Source organism: Marmota marmota, unplaced genomic scaffold (genome assembly GCF_001458135.2).
Source record: "Marmota marmota marmota unplaced genomic scaffold, marMar, whole genome shotgun sequence".
Taxonomy (NCBI): Eukaryota; Metazoa; Chordata; class Mammalia; order Rodentia; family Sciuridae; genus Marmota; species Marmota marmota.
Window position 1 is genome coordinate 53342 of NW_026000350.1, and position 23344 is coordinate 76685.

Here is a 23344-nt window from a genome sequence, read left to right on the forward strand (position 1 = left end):
TTATATCAAAGAAGACATTTGGCATTTGTTTTTTAAGGATTGGCTAGCTTCACTTAGCATAATCTGCTCTAGTGCCATCCATTTCCCTGCAAATGCCATGATTTTGTCATTTTTTAGTGCTGCGTAATACTCCATTGTGTATAAATGCCACATTTTTTTTAATCCATTCATCTATTGAATGGCATCTAGGTTGGTTCCACAGTCTAGCTATTGTGAATTGTGCTGCTATGAACATCGATGTAGCAGTATCCCTGTAGTACGCTCTTTTAAGGTCTTTAGGGAATAGTCCAAGAAGGGGGATAGCTGGGTCAAATGGTGGTTCCATTCCCAGCTTTCCATCACATTTTCTTTATTCATTTATTTGTTAATAATATCTAATTGCATAGAAGCATCTGATTCCTCATCTTAGTTACCATGAATACTGCTGAAATAAATATGGACTTAGAAATGTCTTTGGCATATTGATTTATTTCCTTTGATTTATTTCAGAGTGGTGTAGCTGGATCATGTAATAGTTTTATTTTTAGCTTTTGAGGAATCTCCAGACTGTTCTTTTATGACTATACCAATTTACATTCCCCCCAACCAGTATTTATTCTTATATTTTTTTGGTTTGGTAATAGACATTCTAACTGGATGCAACTGTATCTCCTAGTTTTGATTTGCATTTCTGTGATGAATAATAATATTGCACATTTTTCATTTGTTTGCAATTAAATTTGCATTATATTTTTTATTTTGAGAACTTTCCCGAATGTTTGCCCATTTAAAAATTGGATTGCTTGTTTATTTTGTTGATTTTGAATTTCTTATACTAACTTGTCAAATGAATAGCTGACAAATATTTTGTTCCACTTTATAAATGGTCTCTTGTTGTTTTATTATTGTTCACTATTCTGAGTTTTTAATCTGATGAAATGTTGTCAATTTTTGCTTTAGTTTCTATCCAGAATGTCATTTCCTATACCAGTGTCTTGAAGTGTTTGCTCTAAGATTCTCCCTAGTAATTTCAGTTTTAGATCTTATATTAAGGTGTTTGATCTATTTTAAGTTGATGTTTATATGGAGTAAGAGATACTGGTGAATTTTCAGTCTTCTGGATGTGGATTGCAATTTACTCAGTACCATTATGGAAAGACTGACCTTTCTCTGTCAATACTTTTGTGTGTTTGAGACAGTTGGCTGTAGACAAACTTTATTTATTTACTTTTGTTGTTGGACTCTATTCGATCTAGAGTACAAGTGTCTTATTTTTATGCCAATATCATACTGATTTTTGGTGGTGGTGGTTCATGTTTTTGTTTTTTTGTTAGTCTCTGTACTTAGGTCTTAAAATCAGGTATTGTGATATCGCCAGCATTACTCTTTCTGCTCAGGATTATTTGGCCTTTGGGAATCTTTTTGTGAATTTTTTGATGATTTCTTGTCTAGTTTTATGAAAAATGCTATAAATATTTTGATTGGGATTGCATTCAGTCTTTAGATTGCTTTGGGTAATGTAGACATTCAATTAGAATTAGAAGTGTGGACTGTTAATACTTCCAACCCATGAACATGGGAGTTCTTCCCATTTTTTGTGTCATCTTAATTGCTTTTTTTTTCCCCTTCAGTTTTAATTTAGAAGTTTTTCACTTTCTTGGTTAAATTTATACCTAGCAGTTTTATCTTTGTGTGGCTATCATGAATGGGTTTGCTTTTATCATTCTCAGAAAATTTATTATTGGAACAAGAAAAGTTACTAATTTTTATATGTTGATTTTATATCCTACAATTTTCCTGAATTTGTTAATCATTTGTAATAATCTTATGATGGAATTTTTGTCTAAGTAGAAAATTATATCTCCAAACAGGGATAATTTGACTTCATCCCTTCCTGATTGTATACCTTTTTATTTTATTCTATTACCTAATTGATCTGGCTAAAATGTCTAGTACTACATTGAATAAGAGCTATAAGAGAGGATTTTGTCTTGTTCCTAATTTTAGAAGAAGTACTTTCAGTTTTTCTCCATTTACTCTGATCTTAGCTGTAAGTTTGTTGTGCCTTTATCAAGAGATGATTCTCCTGTACCTAATTTGTTTAGGGCTCTTATTATGAAAGCCCAGTGAATATCATGAAATGCTTTTCTGCATTGGTTGACATGATAATTGATAATGTGGTTTTTATTTCTCATTTTTATTTATGTGGTGGATTACATTTGTTGATTTTTACATGCTGAAGCATCCTTATGTCCCTGGAATGAAAACAACATTATTATGGTGAATGATGTTTTTCATGTGTTATATTCAACTTGCTAGTGTTTTGTTGAGAATTTTTGCACTCATGAGGGAATTTGGTTTCTAGTTTTCTTTTTTTGTAATGTCCTTGTCTAGTTTTGGTAATGGGCTACTAATGCTAGCTTCATAGAATGAGTTTGAAATGATTTCTTCTGATGATTCTACACCATAGTTTGAGAAGAATGATTTGCCAGTCTTAATCTATAGAAGTGACTGATGACATGGAGAGATCAATGACTTTAAAAAAAAAGTTTGATTTTTTTTTATACTTCTCAAAATGAGTGACATAGCATAGTACACAGGATTACAGGGGTACGTACCAACATCAGTTAGTCAAGAGGCAGAAAGCACAAGGACCAACCATAGCCTGTGTTGTAGCAATTGTAAACATTTTAGAAAGAGCCAATTTGAATAATTGTAGGGGTTCTGGAGCATAGGGACTGCTTCTAATTTTCAAGTATCTGACCCTAAGTTGATTTTCAGCAGGAGAAATAATGGTTTTGTAGGTTAGATGGAGAAATTGATGTAGTTATAATTTAAGATAGGTTGATTTATGTGTGAAAAGATGAACTCTTTAACAAGTTTGTCAGTTATCTCTGCATGAGATTGTTGCTTTTATCATTTGTTTTTCAGCCAGTTTATTATTGGAACAAGAAAATTTTTGTGTGTTGACTTTATATCCTTCAATTTTCTTATTGACAATGAAGTCAATAAGTTCTCTCAACTTTAGAATATTACAAAATAGGGAAAACAAAAAAATACAATTAATTGAATAAATAGCATTATTATTTATGATGCCCCAAAGTTGGAAATACCTTCAGTGTTGTGTAATGAAAGAATAGATTACGTTAGTTCTAGAATACCAAGATGTGTCTAGAATACCAGCATATAGGTGGACCGATGAATACACATTGATATTTTCATACAGAGTACTTAGTTACACAAATTAATATGAGAAAAAGAATGTTATTTGTGTTTCCATGTGTGTTTTTATATAGAGAAAATTTATATAGATTTAAGTGTATATAAACTTATGTATAGAAAATAATCTAAGAAATGTTACATGGGAAGGAGAAATGTAATAGGATTAATTGAAAGTGTAATACAGATAAAATATAAATAAAATACATCTCTCAATGTTCACTAAAAATAGTTACATGCTGAAAATGATTGATATATATGCATACACACATAAAAAATACATATTTTGGCAAATTATGGATTTACGTTTTCCTAGGTCTCTTGTTACACTGGAGAGAAGACTCATTTCTAATCATTTTCATTTAAAGAGGAAAGGAATCCTCTTTTAACTTTGTATCTTTTATATCATTGTAGAAAGGTTATTTATGTTGGATTCTTTACTATATGGTGTAACTTATGAAATTTAAGCATCCGTTTTGTTGCCAACATGGTTATTTCAATATCTTTTTTATAATATGAAAAAACTGAGAAAAATTATCTTAGAAATATTTTTATTCATTTTTTTCTTACCTGATTATACCTTGCCCTCAGGTAAAACATTCACAAATGGATGAAAATTGTTGGAAGCTTTTAATCTTTGTGATCTCTTTTACTTTTATAACACAGGGGTGTTTTCTAAATATGAAAGTCTGTATGTTACCTTCAAAGTATTGTGTCTTTACATATAAAGCTCTCATCTTTGTTTGAACTTTCTTTTAATAGCCAGAGCCCACAGAAGAGGACATTGAGAAAAATCCAGAGCTAAAGAAACTACAAATATATGGGGCAGGCCCCAAGATGATGGGCTTGGGGCTTGTGGCTAAGGATAAAACTCTGCGGAAGAAAGGTAAACCTTAACTGGCTAAGTCAGTGTGAAAGATAGACTACTAAAATACCATGAGAGGAATGGTTTATAAATCCTGATGCCAGAAAAGGATGTTTTCAGAGTTATTTCTGACTCCACAGGTAAAGAAGGGGTTATGTCGTGTCCCCCAACTCTTACGGTGAAAGAAGAACATAGTGGGGATGGGAAAGTAGTATCAGCATTATCTAAAGAGGACTTGAGTCACAGCATAGAACCCTGCACCAAGATGACTATGCGACTCAGGAAGAATCACCACACTACCCCATTTGTAAGAATTCATCTGTTTTCTTCTTTTTTTTTAGCAGTTTTAAACTATTTAAATTAGATTCAGTTGTTATTATATTTTATGACATCTTACTTTCCTTTGCTATTTAGCCCTTTCCCCTTTGTATAAGAAGATTATAGCTAGAAAAATGAAGAAAATTTTAAGGTATTTAGAGGCAAGAGCAAAATTCCTCTTAATTTTTAGGTTAGGATTTTCCACCAAATTGTATTCTCTTTTCAACTCCTTAAAAACTAATTTGAATTTTCATAGTTAAATTTTATAGAAGATAATTTTGTCACATATAAATTATGTGAAAGAACAGTTGTTTCCGGTAAATGCTTTAGGACTTTCAGAGAGTCTGTCAATTTTTGTGTAGTAGTTCTTTTGTAATTTTGATTTACTTATGTGCTTTGAACAGTTGCAATTTATTCTCTTTATTTTACCTTTCTTTCTCCTCTTACTTGAAAGATTTATATAATCTTCTACAGTCTGTTTTTTTAAATTTCTTTTTTTTTATTGTCCATCTTTCTCTTCAGCTAATTTCACTATTTTGATTGCTTATGCCTTCTCCTGTGAAAGTATTTATGTTAGGGAAGGCTTATCTTTGAACGTATGTTTTATATCACATTACATACTCTTCATATTTCTCCAAATAATCTTCATCTGATAACTTAGAGATTATCTTTAATACCACTATCATGTCCTCATTTGTCCTGGGTTTCTTATAGATTGTCATAGATAGATCTTATCCAAATTTGGGAATGATTATGTTTCTCTCAGTCCTGGTATAGTTATATTTCTATTTATTTTTTTACTAAAGTATAACTTGGATACATAAAAATAAGTAGATTAGTTTTGTTTGCTCTTTCAGTATTGGACAGTATATTCTCTTTCATGTTGTTATAGTTGAAAAGTTTTATTGCTTAATGATTTCTTGTGCTTTTGTTTTCTTATCTCCGACTTTTACACAACTATCTATTTTTTTAATTTTTATTTTTTAAAATTTTTAAATTTGTTTTAAATAATTACACATGACAGTACAACGACCTTGACATATCATACATTTGAATCAGATGGGATATAATTTCTCATTTTTCTGAGTGTACCATAACTGTATCTATTTTATTGTTCAGTGAATTTTTGGTAGATTTCAGTTATTTTTTAATATTTATTTTTGGCTGTAGTTGGACACAATACCTTTGTTTTATTTATTTTTATTTATGTAGTGCTGAGGATCCAATCCAGGGTCTCAACACGCCTGGTGAGCATTCTACTGCTGATCTACAATCCCACCCTCTAGTTCTTGACTACTTAGAATAATTTCACTATGAATATTAAGCTTTCAAATGTTTGCCTTTAAGTAACATGTAGATAATTTTTCATTGTGAATCTACCCTAATAAAAATTTATTTACACGTTTTCTTTCTTAGTCCTTGGCACTAGAGTTTTTCAATAGTATCTTAAGAATTCAGGTTCTTTAGTCTGTCCTTAATGTTTATTCTTGTGACTTACCATTTGGGTCTCTGATTGAATCATTGTTTAAACCAGACATTTTTAGAGTGAAAATGATTATTTACTAAACTAAAACTTACTAAAAGAATAGGCATAGTTGGTTATTCAGTCTTTTGATCTTTTTTTTTTTTTTAATTTATTTTGCGATCTATACCAAATATTTTCAGCAATTTGTAATTCTGTAAATGATCAATGCTAGTTCATATCTTATGATTTTAGTTTGCATTTCTGAAACTTTAATAAAAGGTCCTCAGTGTTACTGCCCCCAAAGACATTAAATATGGTTCATTCATTTATTAATGTGTTATATTGCTTAGTTAATTATTCATGTCCTGTTTGTTGTATTTTTTACCAGAAAGTGAACTCAAGAGCAAAACATGGTATGGTAGTTGATGTTAAGAATGAATGGTCTGGGCCTGGGGGTGTGGTTTAGTGGTAGAACACTTGCCTGACGTGTGAGGCCCTGGGTTTGAGTTTCAGCACCACATATAAATAAATAAGTAAATAAATAAAATAAAGGTCCATCCACAACGACGGCAACTAAATTAAACAACAACTAAAGAATGAATGATTTCACAATCTGGAATTTCGAATCCTGGAGCAAGTACCTTATATTTTTATTTTTCCTGTTAGATTGATTCATATGTTTGCCGAATATGCTCTCGGGGGGATGAAGATGATAAACTGCTTCTCTGTGATGGCTGTGAAGATAATTACCATATCTTCTGCCTATTGCCACCCCTTCCTGAGATTCCTAGAGGGGTGTGGAGATGCCCAAAATGCATCTTGGCAGTAAGTCTTGTCCATCATAGATGTTTTAATTTTAGTGCTTTTTAATTTCTGTCATTTGTCTTCCTGAATTAAGGGAAACTAAGAGTATGTGATAATTTGTATCCTTTTCTGAGTACCTTTTAATTATGTATCTCAAGAATGCATGAGTAAAGTATCCATAAGATGGGAACAACCAGAGAAAAAGGACAGTAATTATATGGCTTAAATGATGGCAGCAAAGACAGAAACATTCGGTTTGGTAGATACTGAAGAAATTATCCTACCTGGAAACATAGGAAAACTTGAAGTTATAGAGTAAGATATTGAACAACCTAAAGAAACTTCTTTAGCTTTATTCCTAGTACTTCTTCACCTGTTGCTTTTGTTTTGCCAAAATACGTTTTTATTTCAGGAGTGTAAACGGCCCCCTGAAGCTTTTGGTTTTGAACAGGCTACCCAGGAGTACACTTTGCAGAGTTTTGGTGAGATGGCTGATTCCTTCAAGGCTGACTACTTCAACATGCCTGTACATGTATGTGACTGGGACTGGGATGATATGGAGTAGTGTCTGGTAATCTTAGTTTTCATGAAGACAAGGTAATAAAGTATAGAGGGCTATATTCATATTTTCACCTGATATCATAGATGGTGCCTACAGAAGTCGTGGAGAAGGAATTCTGGAGGTTGGTGAGCAGCATTGAGGAAGATGTGACAGTTGAATATGGAGCAGACATTCATTCCAGAGAATTTGGCAGTGGCTTTCCTGTCAGCAGTAATAAACGGAACCTGTCCCCTGAGGAAGAGGTAATGTAGTTGGTGATTTATGTTAATATTATGATAAAGAAAAGTAAAATCTTTTGTCCTTGTATGCTCTTACACAGTGTTTTTTTCACAATGAGAGATTAATTTATCTGTTAGTTACCCAGAAGTATAACAGCTGTCATTACTACCACTTTTTTTACTCTTTACATTAAGAGGATAATAACTTGATATGATCATTTAGGAGTTGTACTACTTTGTCACCGTTCTCTAAATGTAAATATTTAAAGCTATCACTTTTTAGTTATATATAGCGAAAAACAAGTACTATGATGAATTTTTTAATAGTCATAGCTATTAACTAAAAGGGTCTTCAGGAAATGCCCTGGCATGATGATGCATTCCTGTGAACTCAGAATGCTGAGACAGGAGGATTGCAAGTTCAAGTCCAGCATTAGCAACTTAGATACTTTCTTAAAATACTAGGAGTTGTGGCTTAAGGTAAAGGGTCTTTGGATTCAGTTCCCCGCCAGAATTAGTGCACTCATTAAATTTGCCATTTTTTTTTACTTGAGGTGTAAGACAGACCACTCACTTTATCCTTTAATACAAGATATTATCTTAGATCATAAAGATGTTCTAAATGCTCATTATATTAAAAATTTCCTTCAGTAGAGAAGCAAAATATTTGGAAAGAGGAAATTAAAAAGTAATCTTCCATATGTAGTATAGGGAATGCAATATAATATAATTAGATATATTCTGTAGTATATAATATAATATGGAATTCCTACTGTAATTATTGTCATGCTGATCAGATGACCAGAGTAAAAAGAATTAATATTTGGCTTTGTGTATAGATTGGCCTTTAGACAGATGATCTAGATAGCAAAAGTAGTGTTTTGAGAAGATAGTTCAGCCATAAAATATTCAATATATTTATATATCTGTATAATTTCTACTATATATGTAGTATCATTTTGCCTTGGATTTTTAAAAACAGACTGTTATGGAAAACATAATATACTGATTTATATTTATGAGAAAAGAAGGAAATCACTTATGTCTCCATTGATAATATTTTAGTATATTTCCAGTTGTGTTTTGAAATTAAATAAAAATTATGTGATGTTTGAAGTCACAAAAATATGTAGCCTTTTCATTAATTATAAAACAGTAATCAAATTCTTAAATATACATTTCATTAGTTTCAAATATGATTACATTGAGAAAATTGCTTTTCTATAAGTATTATATTTCCACTAATAACTAAAGGACCCAGTATCTTAAATTATAAGTTTTCTTACAATTTTTTAGCATTTAATTACATATATGTATATATAAATATATATATATATATATATATATATATATATATCTACAAAGCCTTCTTGGTCAGTTTTATGCTTTGAAGTTTCATCTGCATTGTTCTTAGCTTTAATTCTTGCTTTTCACTATTGTATAATACTGTATCCCAGATTTATTCTAACAACAACATTTATATATTTTCCTATATGAATCATTTTTTATTTTTGCTTTATATTTGCAGTTGAATTGAGGTATGTTCAGAATTGATTAATAAAGTGAGATACAAGTTATGCTCAAACTAGTGAGAAGACTTCAGATTTTGATCAATGATATGGTTATACTGCTGATTTAGAAGCTATAAATTTAATCAAATATGCTTTATATTATTAATTAATGAGGCCAAATACTTTTCATTAGGGTTAATTGTACAGTTGAACAACTTGAGACATATGATTCATATTTCATAAACTGTTAGAAGTTCTCAGGCATTTACACATGTATAATATATACGTATGTATATAGAGACCTGAGTATATGCAGTATATTTATATATAGTATATATACCCTTTTATATACTTACTATAATTAATTTGATGATTTTATGAAACACATAAATACCATTCTCTCTTATGTCCCTCAATTCTGTTCCTTTTAGTTTCTCTTGGATTCTGGATGTAGGTTTTTTTTTTTTTCTCCGAAGTTATTGTGCTCTGTACTTAGAATTTAGGTGTTTATTTTTGTAACTAATATAGAACTGTTCTTTTTAATCTTTTAACTGAGGAATCACTCAGTTTTCATTTGATGTGAATTAATAGTGGTTTTCTTTCATTTTCATTATGAACATAATTTCTAATACTTCGTTTTTGCTTTGTTTCTAATTCGTTTCTTTTTCCATTATCTGTTGCTTTTAATTCAGCAAGTCCAAGTACACTTTTCTTAACATTTTAAGAGTACTTATTATTTTTTTGAGCAATGTTAGACTGTTATTATTCAGTCCTCCTGAGGTGTAAAATTTTGGGAGCATGCTTTTTTCTGTTTAAAAACAGAATTTTACTTACTATTTGTCTGTTTTTTTCGTGTCTTTTTGGCTTATTTTACTCATCATCTCACCTTTCCTACAACAGCTCTTTTTCCTATTGGTTGTTTTCCTTTATTAAAATGAATTGTTAATTATTTTCTTTTTATTTATAAATAAAATCTTTATTCTTGTAGTAGTTTCTCTTGTTTACTCTGGAATACATTAAAAAAAGTCTAATTTGACTCCTTTTCGAAGTCAACTCTAAGAGTACTGTAATCTGTTTTTTTCTCTAGATGGTTATTAAGATCTCTTTGTTTTAAGCTATGCAGTTTCTCCTTATAGATATGACCTTTTGTTTAACCTCCTAGGGATTTAAAGGATTTCTCATATATGTGAGTTCAGTTTTTATAAATTGTAGAAAATATGTGGCCATTAACCCCTCTTTCAGACTGTATCTTTTAAGAATTATTATTCTAATTTTTTCTTCTTCCACATTTCTTATGTTATATTTTTTATGTATAAAAATTTATATTTTTATATTATATATTTATATAATCATATACTTATAATTTATATATAATATATATATAATGTATAAAAGTGTTTTATAAAAATGTTTTTTTTATTATATTCTAAATTTCAAAATGTATGTTTTCTTATTTAAATGACCCTTTTAATTTCTGAAATATATTTTTTATTTTTAGAATTGCTGGTTGATTGTTTACCAGATTTACCTAGCAAATATTGAGGTCATTTCTTCTTCATGCTTCCTTTCCTGTGCTTTTACAGTATAGTGTTAATTACCTAAGTGGTGTTTTTTTCCTCAATAAATTTTCACTAATTTCACAACTTCATCCATATGTTGTGACTTTATTCTGTTAGTTTATTGTGAATTCTTTGAGCCATATAAATACATAGAACAAACTTTTTTTTTTTGAAGTTGATTTTTAAATGTCCTGCTCAAGGATACTTAACACTGGTTCTATTAAATACCTAAGGACACTGTAATCCAGAAATTTATAAAAATACTTTTATCTTAACATTTGCATGTGTGAAGTCTAGCCATAGTCTGTTTTGATAGGCCATGAATAAATCTGGATAAAATATTTCACAAACATTTTTCTTTCTTTTCTCTTCACAGAAGCTAAGATAGGCAAATATGTTCAGTGTCTTATTCCTCCATTTTGCTGCCAGAGGGTAATGTTTATCACAGCTATGGTAACTTTATGTTGCAATCTATTGTATTCCGTCTTTTGGAAGTACCAAGTCTTGTTTTCTTATTTAAACTTGATATCCAAAAATTAATTGACTAAAGGGTAACATCAGTTTCAGAACTTCTGTTCATGTGTGCTTTGTCTTGTTTCGTCTTTCAAATATTCTTCTTAAACAAAATTTGTATGCAGAACCTGAGGTGCTTTGTGATTTCTTTGAACATGTAACTATAATCACCTTGAAAAATAAATAGTATATATTAAATGGTAATCCAGATGTTTTTCAGTATATTGTTGAGCAGTAAAGTAGGTAAGTGTAATTCTATTGTTTTTTGTTTTCTTTCTTGTTTTTCTGTCAATGATTCATTTCTCTTTTTCTCTGTTTCTTTTTTGATAGTCTCAAAGAAGATCAGAGCCTGACAAATTAAAATATTGATGGCAGCTTTTATTTAGGATTTCCAAAGTTTTGAAAATAAAAATCTCATGTAGAAATAACCTCTTATTGAAATACAGCCCAAACAAGTGGGATATACACTTAAGTAGGAAAGTGGATGGTAGATGAAAAAATTGGTCAATGTTGAGAGTAGAAATTCTTTTCTTGCTAACTTAGGGTTCTGTATGAAAACTGGGTTTTCTTGTACAAGAAAGTACAGAGAGTGCCCTAAGATAAATTTTACAAAACTGATTAAAATTTTAGCCAGTCTAAAAATTTTGTCAAAATGACTCTTTTCTCTTTATTCCTCTATTTTTTTCCTATTGCATTATAGTTTTATATAATTTTGGGGATCATTTTGATATAGTTATACAAGCATAAAACATAATTTGCTCTAATTTAATGCTAAGTACTTTTCCCTTTTCTCCCTCCCACCCTTTCCTCCAATCTTGATCTTTCTTTCTTTATATATTTATATACATACTTTTTATAAGTAGTGGCTTTGTAGATACACAAAGAAGTGAAATTCACTGGGGTGTATTTATGTACATACATGGATTTATATATATAAATACATATATACACAGACATATGATGTATATATATATACACACACACATGTGAATATATATACATACACATGTATGTATGTGTGCATATATATATGCACACATGCACATGGCATACATACATACACACACACAAACACCAATGAATTTCATTATTTTGTATATGTTTATATTTGGATTTATAGTTTACTTTAGTCAGTTTTATTTCACAGTTTCTCCCATTTCCTATCTCTCCTGCCCCTCAGTCTCCTTCCTTTATTCCATTGATATCTGTTTTTATGGGATTTCCTCCTCCTCCATCCCAAAGATACTTAAGTTGTTTTTTTTTTTTTTTTTTTTTCTTATTTGGTCTAGCTTCTGCAAATGAGAGAAATCATTTGACCCTTGACTTTATGGTTGCTTATTTTATTTAGCATGATGATTTCCAGTATTATCCATTTACTGGTGAATGCTATAATTTCATCTATCTTTATGACTGATTAAAACTCCCTTGTGTACATATATCATATTTTCTTTATCTACTCATATGTTGATGGACATCTGGACTGATTCCATAACTTGGCTATCGTGAACTGCATTATTATAAACCTTGATATGGTTGTATCCCTTTAGTATGTTAATCTCACTTCTTTCGGATAAATACCCAGGAATGGGATAGCTGGGTTCCATTCCTAGTTTTTTTGAGGAATTTCCACATCACTTTCCTTTTGTGGTTGCTCTTATTTGCAGTCCTATCAACAATTTATTATGTATGTTTTCATTCACATTGTCACCTACACTTACTGTTATTCATATTCTTGGTAATTGCCATTCTGATTGGAGTGAGAAGTCTCAGTGTAGTTTTGATTTGCATTTCCCTGATTACTGTGGATGTTGAACATTTTTTCATGTATTGGCCATTTGTATTTCTTCTTTTGAGAAGCATCTCTATAGTTCATTGTCCATTTGTTGATTGGATTGTTTGGTTTTATTGGTGTTAAGTCTTTGGAATTCTTCATATATTCTGAGTAGTAATTCTGTAACTGAGGAGTGGGAGGCAAAGATATCCTTCTATTCTGCAAGCTCTCTGTTTCTGTTCTTGTTTCCTTTGCTGTATACAACTTTTTGATATATGCCAGCCTGCTTTCTGATTCTTGGTTTTATTTTTTGTGCTTCAGGAGTCTTCTCAAGGAAGTTGATACTATTTTTTCCACTAGCAGTTGTAAAAGTTCTGATCTAAGTTGTAGGTCTTTGATCCACTTTGCATTGACTTGTGCATGGTGAATGATCAAGTTTCATCCTATGTATGGATATCCTGTTTGCACAGTAGTGCTTTTTTAAATAGTCTGTCTTCCCTAACATACATTTTTGGCATATTTATCAAGTATTATTTGACTGTTTCTTTGTCTCGTTGTCTGTTTCATTGGCTTTCGGGTCTGTTTTGATGATAGTACCATGCTGTTACTGTTACTGCAGCTCTGTAGTATAATTTGAGTTGTGGTGGTTTGATGTCTCCAGTATTACTCCTGCTTAGGATTGCTTTGGCTATTCTAAGTCTTATTCTTCCAAATGAATTTTAAAACTGTTTTTCTCTAGTTCTGTAAAGAATGTCATTGGTATTTTGATAGAAATTATGTTAGATCTGTATAACACTCAAGGTAGTATGGCCATTTGGCTATTTTCTGCCATTCTGCCTATCCAGGAACATGGGAGATTTTTAACATTGTCTTAGACATCTTTAGTGTTCTATAGTTTTCCTTGTGGAGCACCTTCACCTTCCTTTTTTTATTTTTATTTTTTTTTTGAGGTAATTGTGAATGGAACAGTGTTTTTACCTTTTCTTTTTTTTCATCTTTAGTAAGTTAAGTATTAGAGTATAGGAAAGCAGTTGATTTGTGTACGTTGATCTTGTATCCTGCTGATTTGATAAATTTGTTTATTAGCTATAGAAGTCTTACTGTGGAGTGTTTTGAGTCTTGTAGTGTTTTGGGTCTTGTAAGTGTGGGATAATGTTAGGAAACGAGATAATTGACTTCTTTACTTGCTTGTTTCCCTTTAATTTCCTTCTCTTTTCTGATTAAACATAAATAGAAGTGGGAGTGGACATCCTTGTCTTGTTCCTATAGGAAATACTTTCAGTTTTTCTCTGTTTAGTATGATGTTGGCCTAGAGGTTGTCTTTCCACTGTGGTCATCGTTTCCCTCTCTGCTTCTTTCTGGAAAGGGTTGGGAATCTTCACACAATTTAGTTTAGTTTAACTTAGTTCCTAATCCTTCTCAAAATATTGACCCACTGTCTTCTTTAAAATCATTATTTTCTAGTGTATTATTTGAATTCTCTTTCCTTTTTATTATTTTAAATCTATTTAGTAGATACATCAGTGAATAAAGCAAATGTCTTATAAATTACAACAGTCTAGAGTAAATGAAACCAATTTAGTTTCCATGGTGTACAACAGCTTTGTTCCTCTATTCCTATCCCCTTGTCATTACTATAACAAATTAATTTTTATAACTTGTATGCTTCTTAACATGATTAGTGGTGTTATATATGTCTGTATTGCATGTCTTATGGGGCTAAAAAGTTTCAAAGAAAAGTGCAATCAATACTAATGACCTTTACCTTTACATATGTAGTTATCTCTATCATACCTTATTGTATAGTCTTGAGTTACCCTTCAGTGTTTTTTGTTTGATAGGTTGTTTTCTTTATTTCTGCCTAAATAATTCTCTTTACCATTTTTCTGTATAATTATATTAAACCCAGATTTTGTTTTACAGGATCTATGTATACAAAATATAAAATAAACATATATAATACAGATTACATGTTTGCTTTCTCAGTAACAGTTTCTATTTCCTTTCTATTCTTCTTTCTCATTTTTGTTTTTGTTATTTTTAGTTAGTTTGTTTTTTAATGAATGGTGCATTCTTCTTGTTTTATGTGTGATAATACTGAAAATCAAAACAGGACTTGCACATCTGAATTTTATTTTTCTGCCTTTCATGACTTAAAATTGTTTATAGTGACTTTTCTAATCTATTAATTAAGACTTTTCTTTGTCACATTTTGGCCCTGAATACTCTTTCATTATTTGCTGTGTGACTCTACTGTGACCTTATGTTGGTTAGGTTGGCGTATGGCCTGCCATTTACAGCTTTTCTCTTCACTATCTGCTTGCATAATACTTGAAGCAAGTGACAGTTTCTATTTTCTTTTTATCCCTTACAGATTCTAGTTCCTCTTTTGAGCTTATTCTCTATCCTGGAGACATGTGGTTTTCTAGATTCCTTGTGTTAAGTGGAAGCATTTTAGGGCTCTTCCACTTTTAGATTTTAATATCTTGTCCATTGTTTGCCTCAACTGCTATTTTTTCCCTGGGAGGAATGGCTAGACCATTTTCATTATCATATTTTGCCCTTCAAGTCTCTGCTCTTTGACCCTAAGATAATAAAATTACACAAAATCAAAATAAATCCTTTGCATTTCTAAAGCACATTCACAACTAGTTCTAAACACAACTCTGAGAGCAAATATCTATTCTGTTCCATGGTGCCTACCCCAGAAATGTAGGCTGTTGTCTTCATCTACCAATAATCAAGAAGTGAGGCTTGGGAAAGGATAAGTTAAAATGTTATGACGCTTTTCTGTTGTGCTTGATTCTCTTTTCTCTTGATGCAATATAATTTTTGGTTTTATCCTAAATTGTGATAAATTTGAATTTGATAATTTTTTCACTTTTATTTTAATATTTCCGTGGAGAGATGTCCCTTGAAGTTTCTGAAACTTTCTTAAAATTTCACAGACATCCCTCTCTGGCCATCAGCTTTTGATGTAGCAATAAATGCTTAATAACTAGTTTCGGAGCGCAGAAAAGAAAGAAATGAATAAGACAGTGTAATTAATAATTTATAATCTTGGGAATAGGAGAACCTAAAATAACCTAAGGAAAGTAGTGAATATACTAATATTGGTATCTAACACACACACACACACACACACACACACACACACACACACACATACATATATGTGCATCGTATATACAAATTTCTACATAAAAGTCCAGTAGAATACAGGAAAGGGAATAGCCGAGGGAGGAGGAGAGAAAAGTGGTAGTACTTCTTCAATTCAGAGATTGAATTGAAGCAAATTATATCTCATCCTTTTGTAATTGTTTCAAAATGTACCTCAGTATTACATGTAACTAATAAGAATTTACAAAATAAATTTAAAGTAAAATAGAACTATGATTAAAAATAAGACTTAAGAACATTTTTTTTTTTTTTAATACTTGGGATTGAGCCCAGAGCAGTTTACTGTTTAACTATATCTCCAGTCTTTTATTTATTTGTTTATTCATGTATTTTTACACAGGGTTTATTAATTGCTTAGGGCTTTACTGATTTGTTGAGACTGTAGAACTTGGGATCCTCCTGTCTCAGCCTCCCAGATGACTGGGATTGCAGACTTGAACCACCACCTCAGATAAAAACATGATATATTTTTTGGTACTGAAGAAATCAAGAGAAAGTAACACTATTACATTGTCTATAAATGTTAATTAGTGGCCAACAGAGGGTCTGGAGTTTAGCAGATAACTAATAAATGGGTTAAAGTGACCTTAAAGAATATTTATGAAAAGTTTCTGAAGCCAGTTGTATCTTAGTCTATAAAATGGGTAACTAATACTTTAGGCTATAGGGCTCTTGTCCCTAGAAGAAAGATTTGTTTTATACATGGATGAAAGGATTTTGAATGCTAACTAGAAACATCCCTAAGAACACAATTATCTTCCTCTGTAGGTCTGTTTCAGTCCTGCTCTGTTGCCACTCTGACAAATCTCTGACCCAACAGGAGTATGCAACCTGTGGTTGGAACCTGAATGTGATGCCCGTGCTGGATCAGTCTGTTCTCTGCCACATCAATGCAGACATCTCAGGCATGAAAGTGCCCTGGCTGTATGTGGGCATGGTTTTTTCAGCATTTTGTTGGCATATTGAGGATCACTGGAGTTACTCCATTAACTACCTGCACTGGTGAGCAGGACCAACAGTGGCTGGGATAAATATCAAATACCAAGACTCCTCCCACTAGGCACAGTGTATGTAGACTTTAATATATGTCCTCTCTATCTGAGCAGGGGTGAGCCAAAGACCTGGTATGGAGTACCCTCATTGGCAGCAGAGCATTTGGAGGAGGTGATGAAGAGTCTGACACCCGAGCTCTTTGATAGCCAGCCTGATCTTCTACACCAACTTGTCACCCTCATGAATCCCAACACCCTCATGTCACATGGTGTGCCAGTGAGTACCTGGAAGTAAGGGGAAAGGGGAAAAAAATGCAGTAATCTCTGGAGGAATAGGAAGACATAATAAGAGCTCAATTTTGGAAGAAGTAAAGTTATAAGCACTTTACTGGGTAGACTAGATTTATCATCACATATGTCTCCCCTTCCATGCTGCTGTCAAGTTGCTGTCCTGTGTAAGCCACTGCTGTAGCAAAGAAGAGATATGAGAGGATTACTTAGAAACATAAAAGTGAAAATGAAAACTTGAATCCTGCATCTTAATTAGTGAACAATCATTTTCCTCTTAGCATTACTAGGCACTAATTTTAACTTTAAGAAAACTCAATGGAATGAGGGGGTGGTTGTAAACTTTTGGGATTCTCCAGGATTGATTTTTATCAGCTTGCTCTGCAAAGGAATAAGCCATCAGTCTGTCAGAGATGAATGAAGGTGGGTACTTTTTTGGCACACTATGCTTTTTTTACACAATGCTTTTTCTCATTTCAGTGTGTCTAAACTATTGAACTTCTACAAAAAAAAAAATTATACTCGATTGCCATTTCGTTGAGTTTTTCCATCTGAACAAAATGGACTTGGCATCTCCAAGATTCCCTTCCTTATCTGATGTTTCCTGAATGCTATCTTGCGTGGTTTTCCTCTTTTTCATAATATTATTTTATCTTATACGGAAAAAATAGAATGTTAAAGATAGTGAAATCATCCAGCTCTCTATAGTTGCACTTTTCTCCTTCCTCATGACTCTAGTTCTACTTTAGTCAGCTTTTTCATGCATGTGAAGAAAAGATCTGACAAAATTAATTTTAGAGGAGGAACATATTTAGAATTCAACAGTTTCAGAGGTCCTTGGGCCTAAATGAGGCAGAACATCAAGGCAGAAGATGTGGCAGAGGAAAGCAGCTCAGAACATCACAGGCAGAATGCATAGAGCTTTGTTGACGGGGGACAAAATATAACCCAAAGGCACACCCCAGTGACTTAGCTCCTCCAGCCACACTCTTCCTGCCTGCAGTCACCACCTAGTTAGTTAATCCCTATCATGTGGGATTGATGCACTGATTGATGCTCTCATAATCCAATAATATTACTCAGAACCTCTTGCTTTGTGTTACACTTGAGCTCTTGGGGAACATCTTACACATAAATCATAACATTTTATTGTGTGTATTTCTGTTTTTGTTTTTGTTATCTATGTGCCCTACATATTCTCTGCACAAAGTCCATGCACACTTTAGGTTGGACTTGTTTTTTACTAGGAAACCTATTTGCTGTTATACAGTTGCTCATAGAATTCTCTAATGTTTGCATTTCTATAAATATGATATTAATATCCTCACATTCTTTTTTTATTGGTTCTTTTTAGTTATAGAGTAGAGTTCATTTTAATCAACTTGTACAAGGATGGAATGTATTGTATTCTAATGAGGTCCCAGTCTTGTGGATGTTCACAGGGGTGAGATTTGCTGTGAAACCACAGAGATGTACTCAGTAGAAAAGTTAGGTCAAATTCTTTCCACTTTCTTTTCTATTTCTAACACCCTTTCTTCTCTTTTGTCCCTTTGTCTAATCCTCTGAACTATTTCTAACCTCCCCACTCCTTTTCTCCCATTGTGGTTTAACTTCTACATATCAGAGAGAACATTTAACCTTTGGCTTTTGGAGAATGGTTTATTTCACATAGCATAATACTATTCAGATACATCTATTTAAAGACAAATGTCATAATTTCATTCTTCTTTGTGGCTGAGTTATATTCCATTGTATTCCACACTTTCTTTTTCCATTTATCTATTGATATAACTTAGCTACTATGAATTAAGCTGTTATAAACATTTATGTGGCTGCATTACTCTAGAATGCTCATGGTAAGTCCTTTGTGTATATACAGAGGAGTGGGATAACTGGGTTAAATGGTGGTTCCATTCCAAGTTTTTTGAATCGTCTCCATTTTGCTTTCCAGAATGGTTGTACTAATTCAACAATGTATGAATGTTCCCTTTTCCCTGCATCTTCACCAACATTTATTGACTTGTATTCTTGACTATTTCCATTCTGACTGGAATGAGATGAAACCTCAGTGTAACTGCATTTCTCTAATTACTACAGATGTTGAATATTTTTCATACATTTGTTGACCATTCATAATTCTTCTTTTGAGAAGTGTCTGTTGAGTTCTTTGGCCCATTTGTTGATTGGGTTGTTTTTTGATGTTAGGTTTTTTGAGTTCTTTGTATATTCTGGAGATAAATGCTCTATCTGAGGTGCATATGGCAAAAATTCTCCCGTTCCGTAGGCTCTCTCTTCATGTCTTCATTGTTTCCTTGCTATAAAGAATCTTTTTAGTTTGATTTTATCTCATTTATTGATTTTTAAATTTTACTTCTAATGTTTTAGGAGTCTTGTTTGGAAATCAGTTCCTAAGCTGATTTTTACATTCATTTTTAATTCAGATTTTGCCTTCTCTGTCATGGTCAAACTAAAAAAAGCTCCTTAGTTTTCTTAGTTGTTTCAAGGAGTAAAGTTGCTTTTCTCAGTCTACTGTTTTTCTGTTCTTTATTTCATTTATCTTCTTGATAAATCAGCCCATCAATATATATCAGCTTGTCTGTCATTTGTTCCTTTTGTCTCCTACACCTCCAGTCATCCCAGTCCTATTTTTTCAATGGGTGTTTGGAATATTCTGTTCTTTTGTTTTCAGTCTCTAGGTGCCCTTGCAAATAAGATTACTGTGTTACAGACAAGATAGTTGCAACATGTTTTTATTCTTGGTACCAACATTTTGGTTTCTTAAGTGTGTGATTTTAATATAAATGGAATCATTGCTAAGAAATTACCTCTTTCTGCCACTTATGGTATTTCCTTTCTACATATTGTATATTTTTATTCCTCGGTTCTTCAATTGCTTTTTTGTTTGTGATTAATTGGTTATTCTAGAGTACTTGTCTGTTGTCCATCTTATTTTTCTTTTTTAATAAATATAGTTATTTTATTAGAATTTACTTCTTTAAAATAGCAGCATTCTGGCCAATACTATAGACATTATTTCCATTTATAATAGATTAATTGAATTATACAGTTTTCAGGTTTATAGATCTATCCTTTTTTCTTACCACCAATTTTATTGTTAAACGTTTGTCCTTTTTTATTTCATGTTTTTCTTTTTAGTATAAGATGACAAGAAGATTGTAAATGATACATATACTGGCACTATGTTTTGTATTTGCCTGTATATGTACCTCTTAACAATATTTTTACTTCCTTTGTATATCGTTGGTTAAACTCAAGTGAACTTTCATTTCAGTCTGAAAGGATTTCTTTTGAGCATTTTATAAGCAAGCCTACTAGAGACAGACTGCCTCATTTTTGACATTGGGTTGAATTCACCATCTTCATCTTTCTCTTTTTTCCAGTATTTGAGATTGAATCTGTGATGTTTTACCATAATCTACACCCTCAGATCTTTTTTTTTTTTTTTTTTAAATTTTGAGACACTACATTGTCACTACATTGGTGAGGCTAGTCTTGAAAGGTAAATCCCCCTGTCTTATCCTCCTGAGTTGTTGGGATTACAGAAGTGTGCCACTGTGCCTGGCCCACACACCATCACTTTGAATATGTCACCCCACATCTTCCTAGACTGTGATTTCTAATGAGAATTTTATTGAGAATCTGTAACTGTAATGCATCTTTTCTTTTGTTGCATGTTAGATTCTCTTTATGTCTTTTCTTTTGGCCAAAGATGTGTCTTTCATTTTTTCTAGGTCAAAGTGCACTAAATTTCTGGAATATGTGTTTCATGTTTTCCATAGAGTTTGGAAATTGTTGAGACATTATTTCTTCAGTTTTCTTTCTGCCTCTTCTGGAACATGCATTCTGCATATGCTGGTGCATTTGGTCTCATAGACTCTTGTTTTTATTCAGCCTTTATTTTCTCTGCTTCTCAGATTTGAACCTAAATCAACCTCTTAAAGTTGGCTAATTTTTTTCTGCCTACTAGTTTTTAACCACTATGTTTATCTAGTTATTGGACATTTTAAGACCTGCTTTGGAATGTAATGAATATTCACTCACTTATAGGGCTATCAGAACCAGTTTTTTTAATTGTTTAATTTTTGTAGCTATCATTGATTGATTGGGACTTTGGGGGAGACATCATTCTTTTTCTTTGGTTATTTATGCATCGCTTCTTTAAGTATTTGAGAGTACTTAATAGAGTTTATTTAGTCTCAGTGTTGTAAGTACAGTGCACTGGTATTTCAATTTTTGTGCTTGGTTTTCTTTTATTTTCTTTTGTTTTATAGTCATACTTGGTGGGTTTATTAAGTATGTGTTGCCAATTTTGTGTGTGTTTTTCAACTCAAGCAATTGCATTATTCCTCCTGCCCTCTTCTTGTTTTTTTCTCTAGTGCTTGTATAATTAATGACTTCTGAATTTACTTTCTTTTGTGGGATTTTACTAAGTAAAATTTACATGGTGTAAAATTAATTAATGTTTTTTTAAAAAGTATGTGACACTACACGATTCAAGTATTTGTGTGTAACCACCATGTTTATCTAGTTACTGGACATTTTTATCACCACCCCACTGCCCCAAAGAAATCTCAAACCCATGAAGTTATTTCCCATTTACCTCTTCAGCTAGGTCTGAGACCATAGGTTTGTTTTTATGTTTATGATAAACTTACTTATTCTAGATATTTTTTATAAACCGAATATGTGGTCTTTTCTGTCAGACTACTTGTACTTTAGGTGTGATCATCCATAGTGTAGCAGCATATGTCAGTAGTTCCTTGCTTTTATGGTTGAATAAAAATAATGAAGGATAATGAAGGATAAAAACAAATTACATTGTGTTTATCCTTCATCAGCTGATGGGCAATAAGGTTCTATCCACTTTGGGGCTATTGTGAATGATGTTCTTGTGAATATTTGTTTATAAAACCTGTTTAAGCCCTTGCTTTCAATTTTTTGGGCATACACCAAAAGTAATAAATATTATTGTATGGTCATATGATAATTCACTTTTACTTTTTGAAAAACCTCCAAAATATATATTAGTTCCAGGGTCTTTTCTCAGTCCCCTAAATGGTGCTTATGAGTTCCAACTTCTCATCCTCACCAAAATTGTTTTTTCCCTGCCCCTGCATGTATTCATCATGGTAAAAATTTTCTTTACAATGGCCTTCATATGGTTTTGATTTACATTTTCCTTCTAATGTACAATGTTTTGAATCCTCTTATATGCTCTTTTAAAGTCTACTTTGCTTTTCTGTATTCTTCCTAGAATATTTATCTACTGGTCATGGTTTTCTTTAGATCCCTCTACTAGTCTTCCCAAATTGCATCTGTTTTAGAATCATTTTTAGTACTATTCAAATTTGTTCAGCCTTCTCCTCCTACTTGGGCAGTGCTTGAAAAATCAGAGTCAAGAGCTACAGTTTTCTGACGTCTTTTCTGATTATATGTGTCAGTTCACAGTATAGAAGGGAGCTTTGTAGAGTCTTTATTCCTCAAGGTATTTTTCCCCCCATTTTATCCCTCTGTGATATTTTAGAGTGTCTGTTGTTTGTCGAGTCTCTTCTCTCAAGAGCAGCTGTGGCTAATTCATTTGCTTTTATATATTTTCATCAAACACAGCCAGGAAAGTCTCTCCTATTCTGAGGAAGCCATGAGGCAAGTAAGATTAAAATCAGGCCCTTGAGCTGCTCCTACAAGAAGTCATCAGATAGATCAAAACATACCCCAAGTTTTGTTTTTTCCTTTTGTAAGTATTCTGGACTTTATAAGAAATTAAATGCAGAATTTTGTGAATTTAGTACAAAGTTTTTTAAATGATTTACATTTTACCAGCGAAACATTTTTGTGGAGGGACAAAGTTTTTATACCTTCTAATTCCATCATTTTTGGTGACTTCTGAAATACACATGTCTTGTTTAGCTAAGAATCTTCTTTACTTGTTTGTGAACATTTTGTATTTTTAATTGTGTATTATTTTTCTTTGTGATTTTCTCTGAATATTATTTTTAATATTCACAATCTTTTCTTCTTAGGGCCTATACATGAAGATAGAGCTTCCAACATCAAAAACAGCATTTGTAACATTCGTAAG

The 23344-nt window shown here is 32.0% G+C and overlaps 1 protein-coding gene across 7 annotated transcripts in view; it reads left to right on the forward strand.

Moving 5' to 3' along the window:
• Positions 1-23344, forward strand: part of LOC107133671 (lysine-specific demethylase 5D-like) — a 52469-nt gene that overhangs the window by 20740 nt on the left and 8385 nt on the right. For 6 of the 7 annotated variants that reach the window (XR_007345119.1, XM_048797472.1, XM_048797473.1 and 3 more), the window contains 7 exons: positions 3961-4084; positions 4204-4370; positions 6513-6671; positions 7063-7182; positions 7296-7454; positions 16785-16966; positions 17071-17233. Coding sequence is in view for 6 of the 7 variants with exons in the window: in XM_048797472.1 (XP_048653429.1) it covers positions 3961-4084; positions 4204-4370; positions 6513-6671; positions 7063-7182; positions 7296-7454; positions 16785-16966; positions 17071-17233 (1074 nt within the window). In the remaining variant the exon portion in view is untranslated. The remainder of the gene's footprint in view (positions 1-3960; positions 4085-4203; positions 4371-6512; positions 6672-7062; positions 7183-7295; positions 7455-16784; positions 16967-17070; positions 17234-23344) is intronic. The other variant, XM_015475923.2, reaches the window with a different exon arrangement.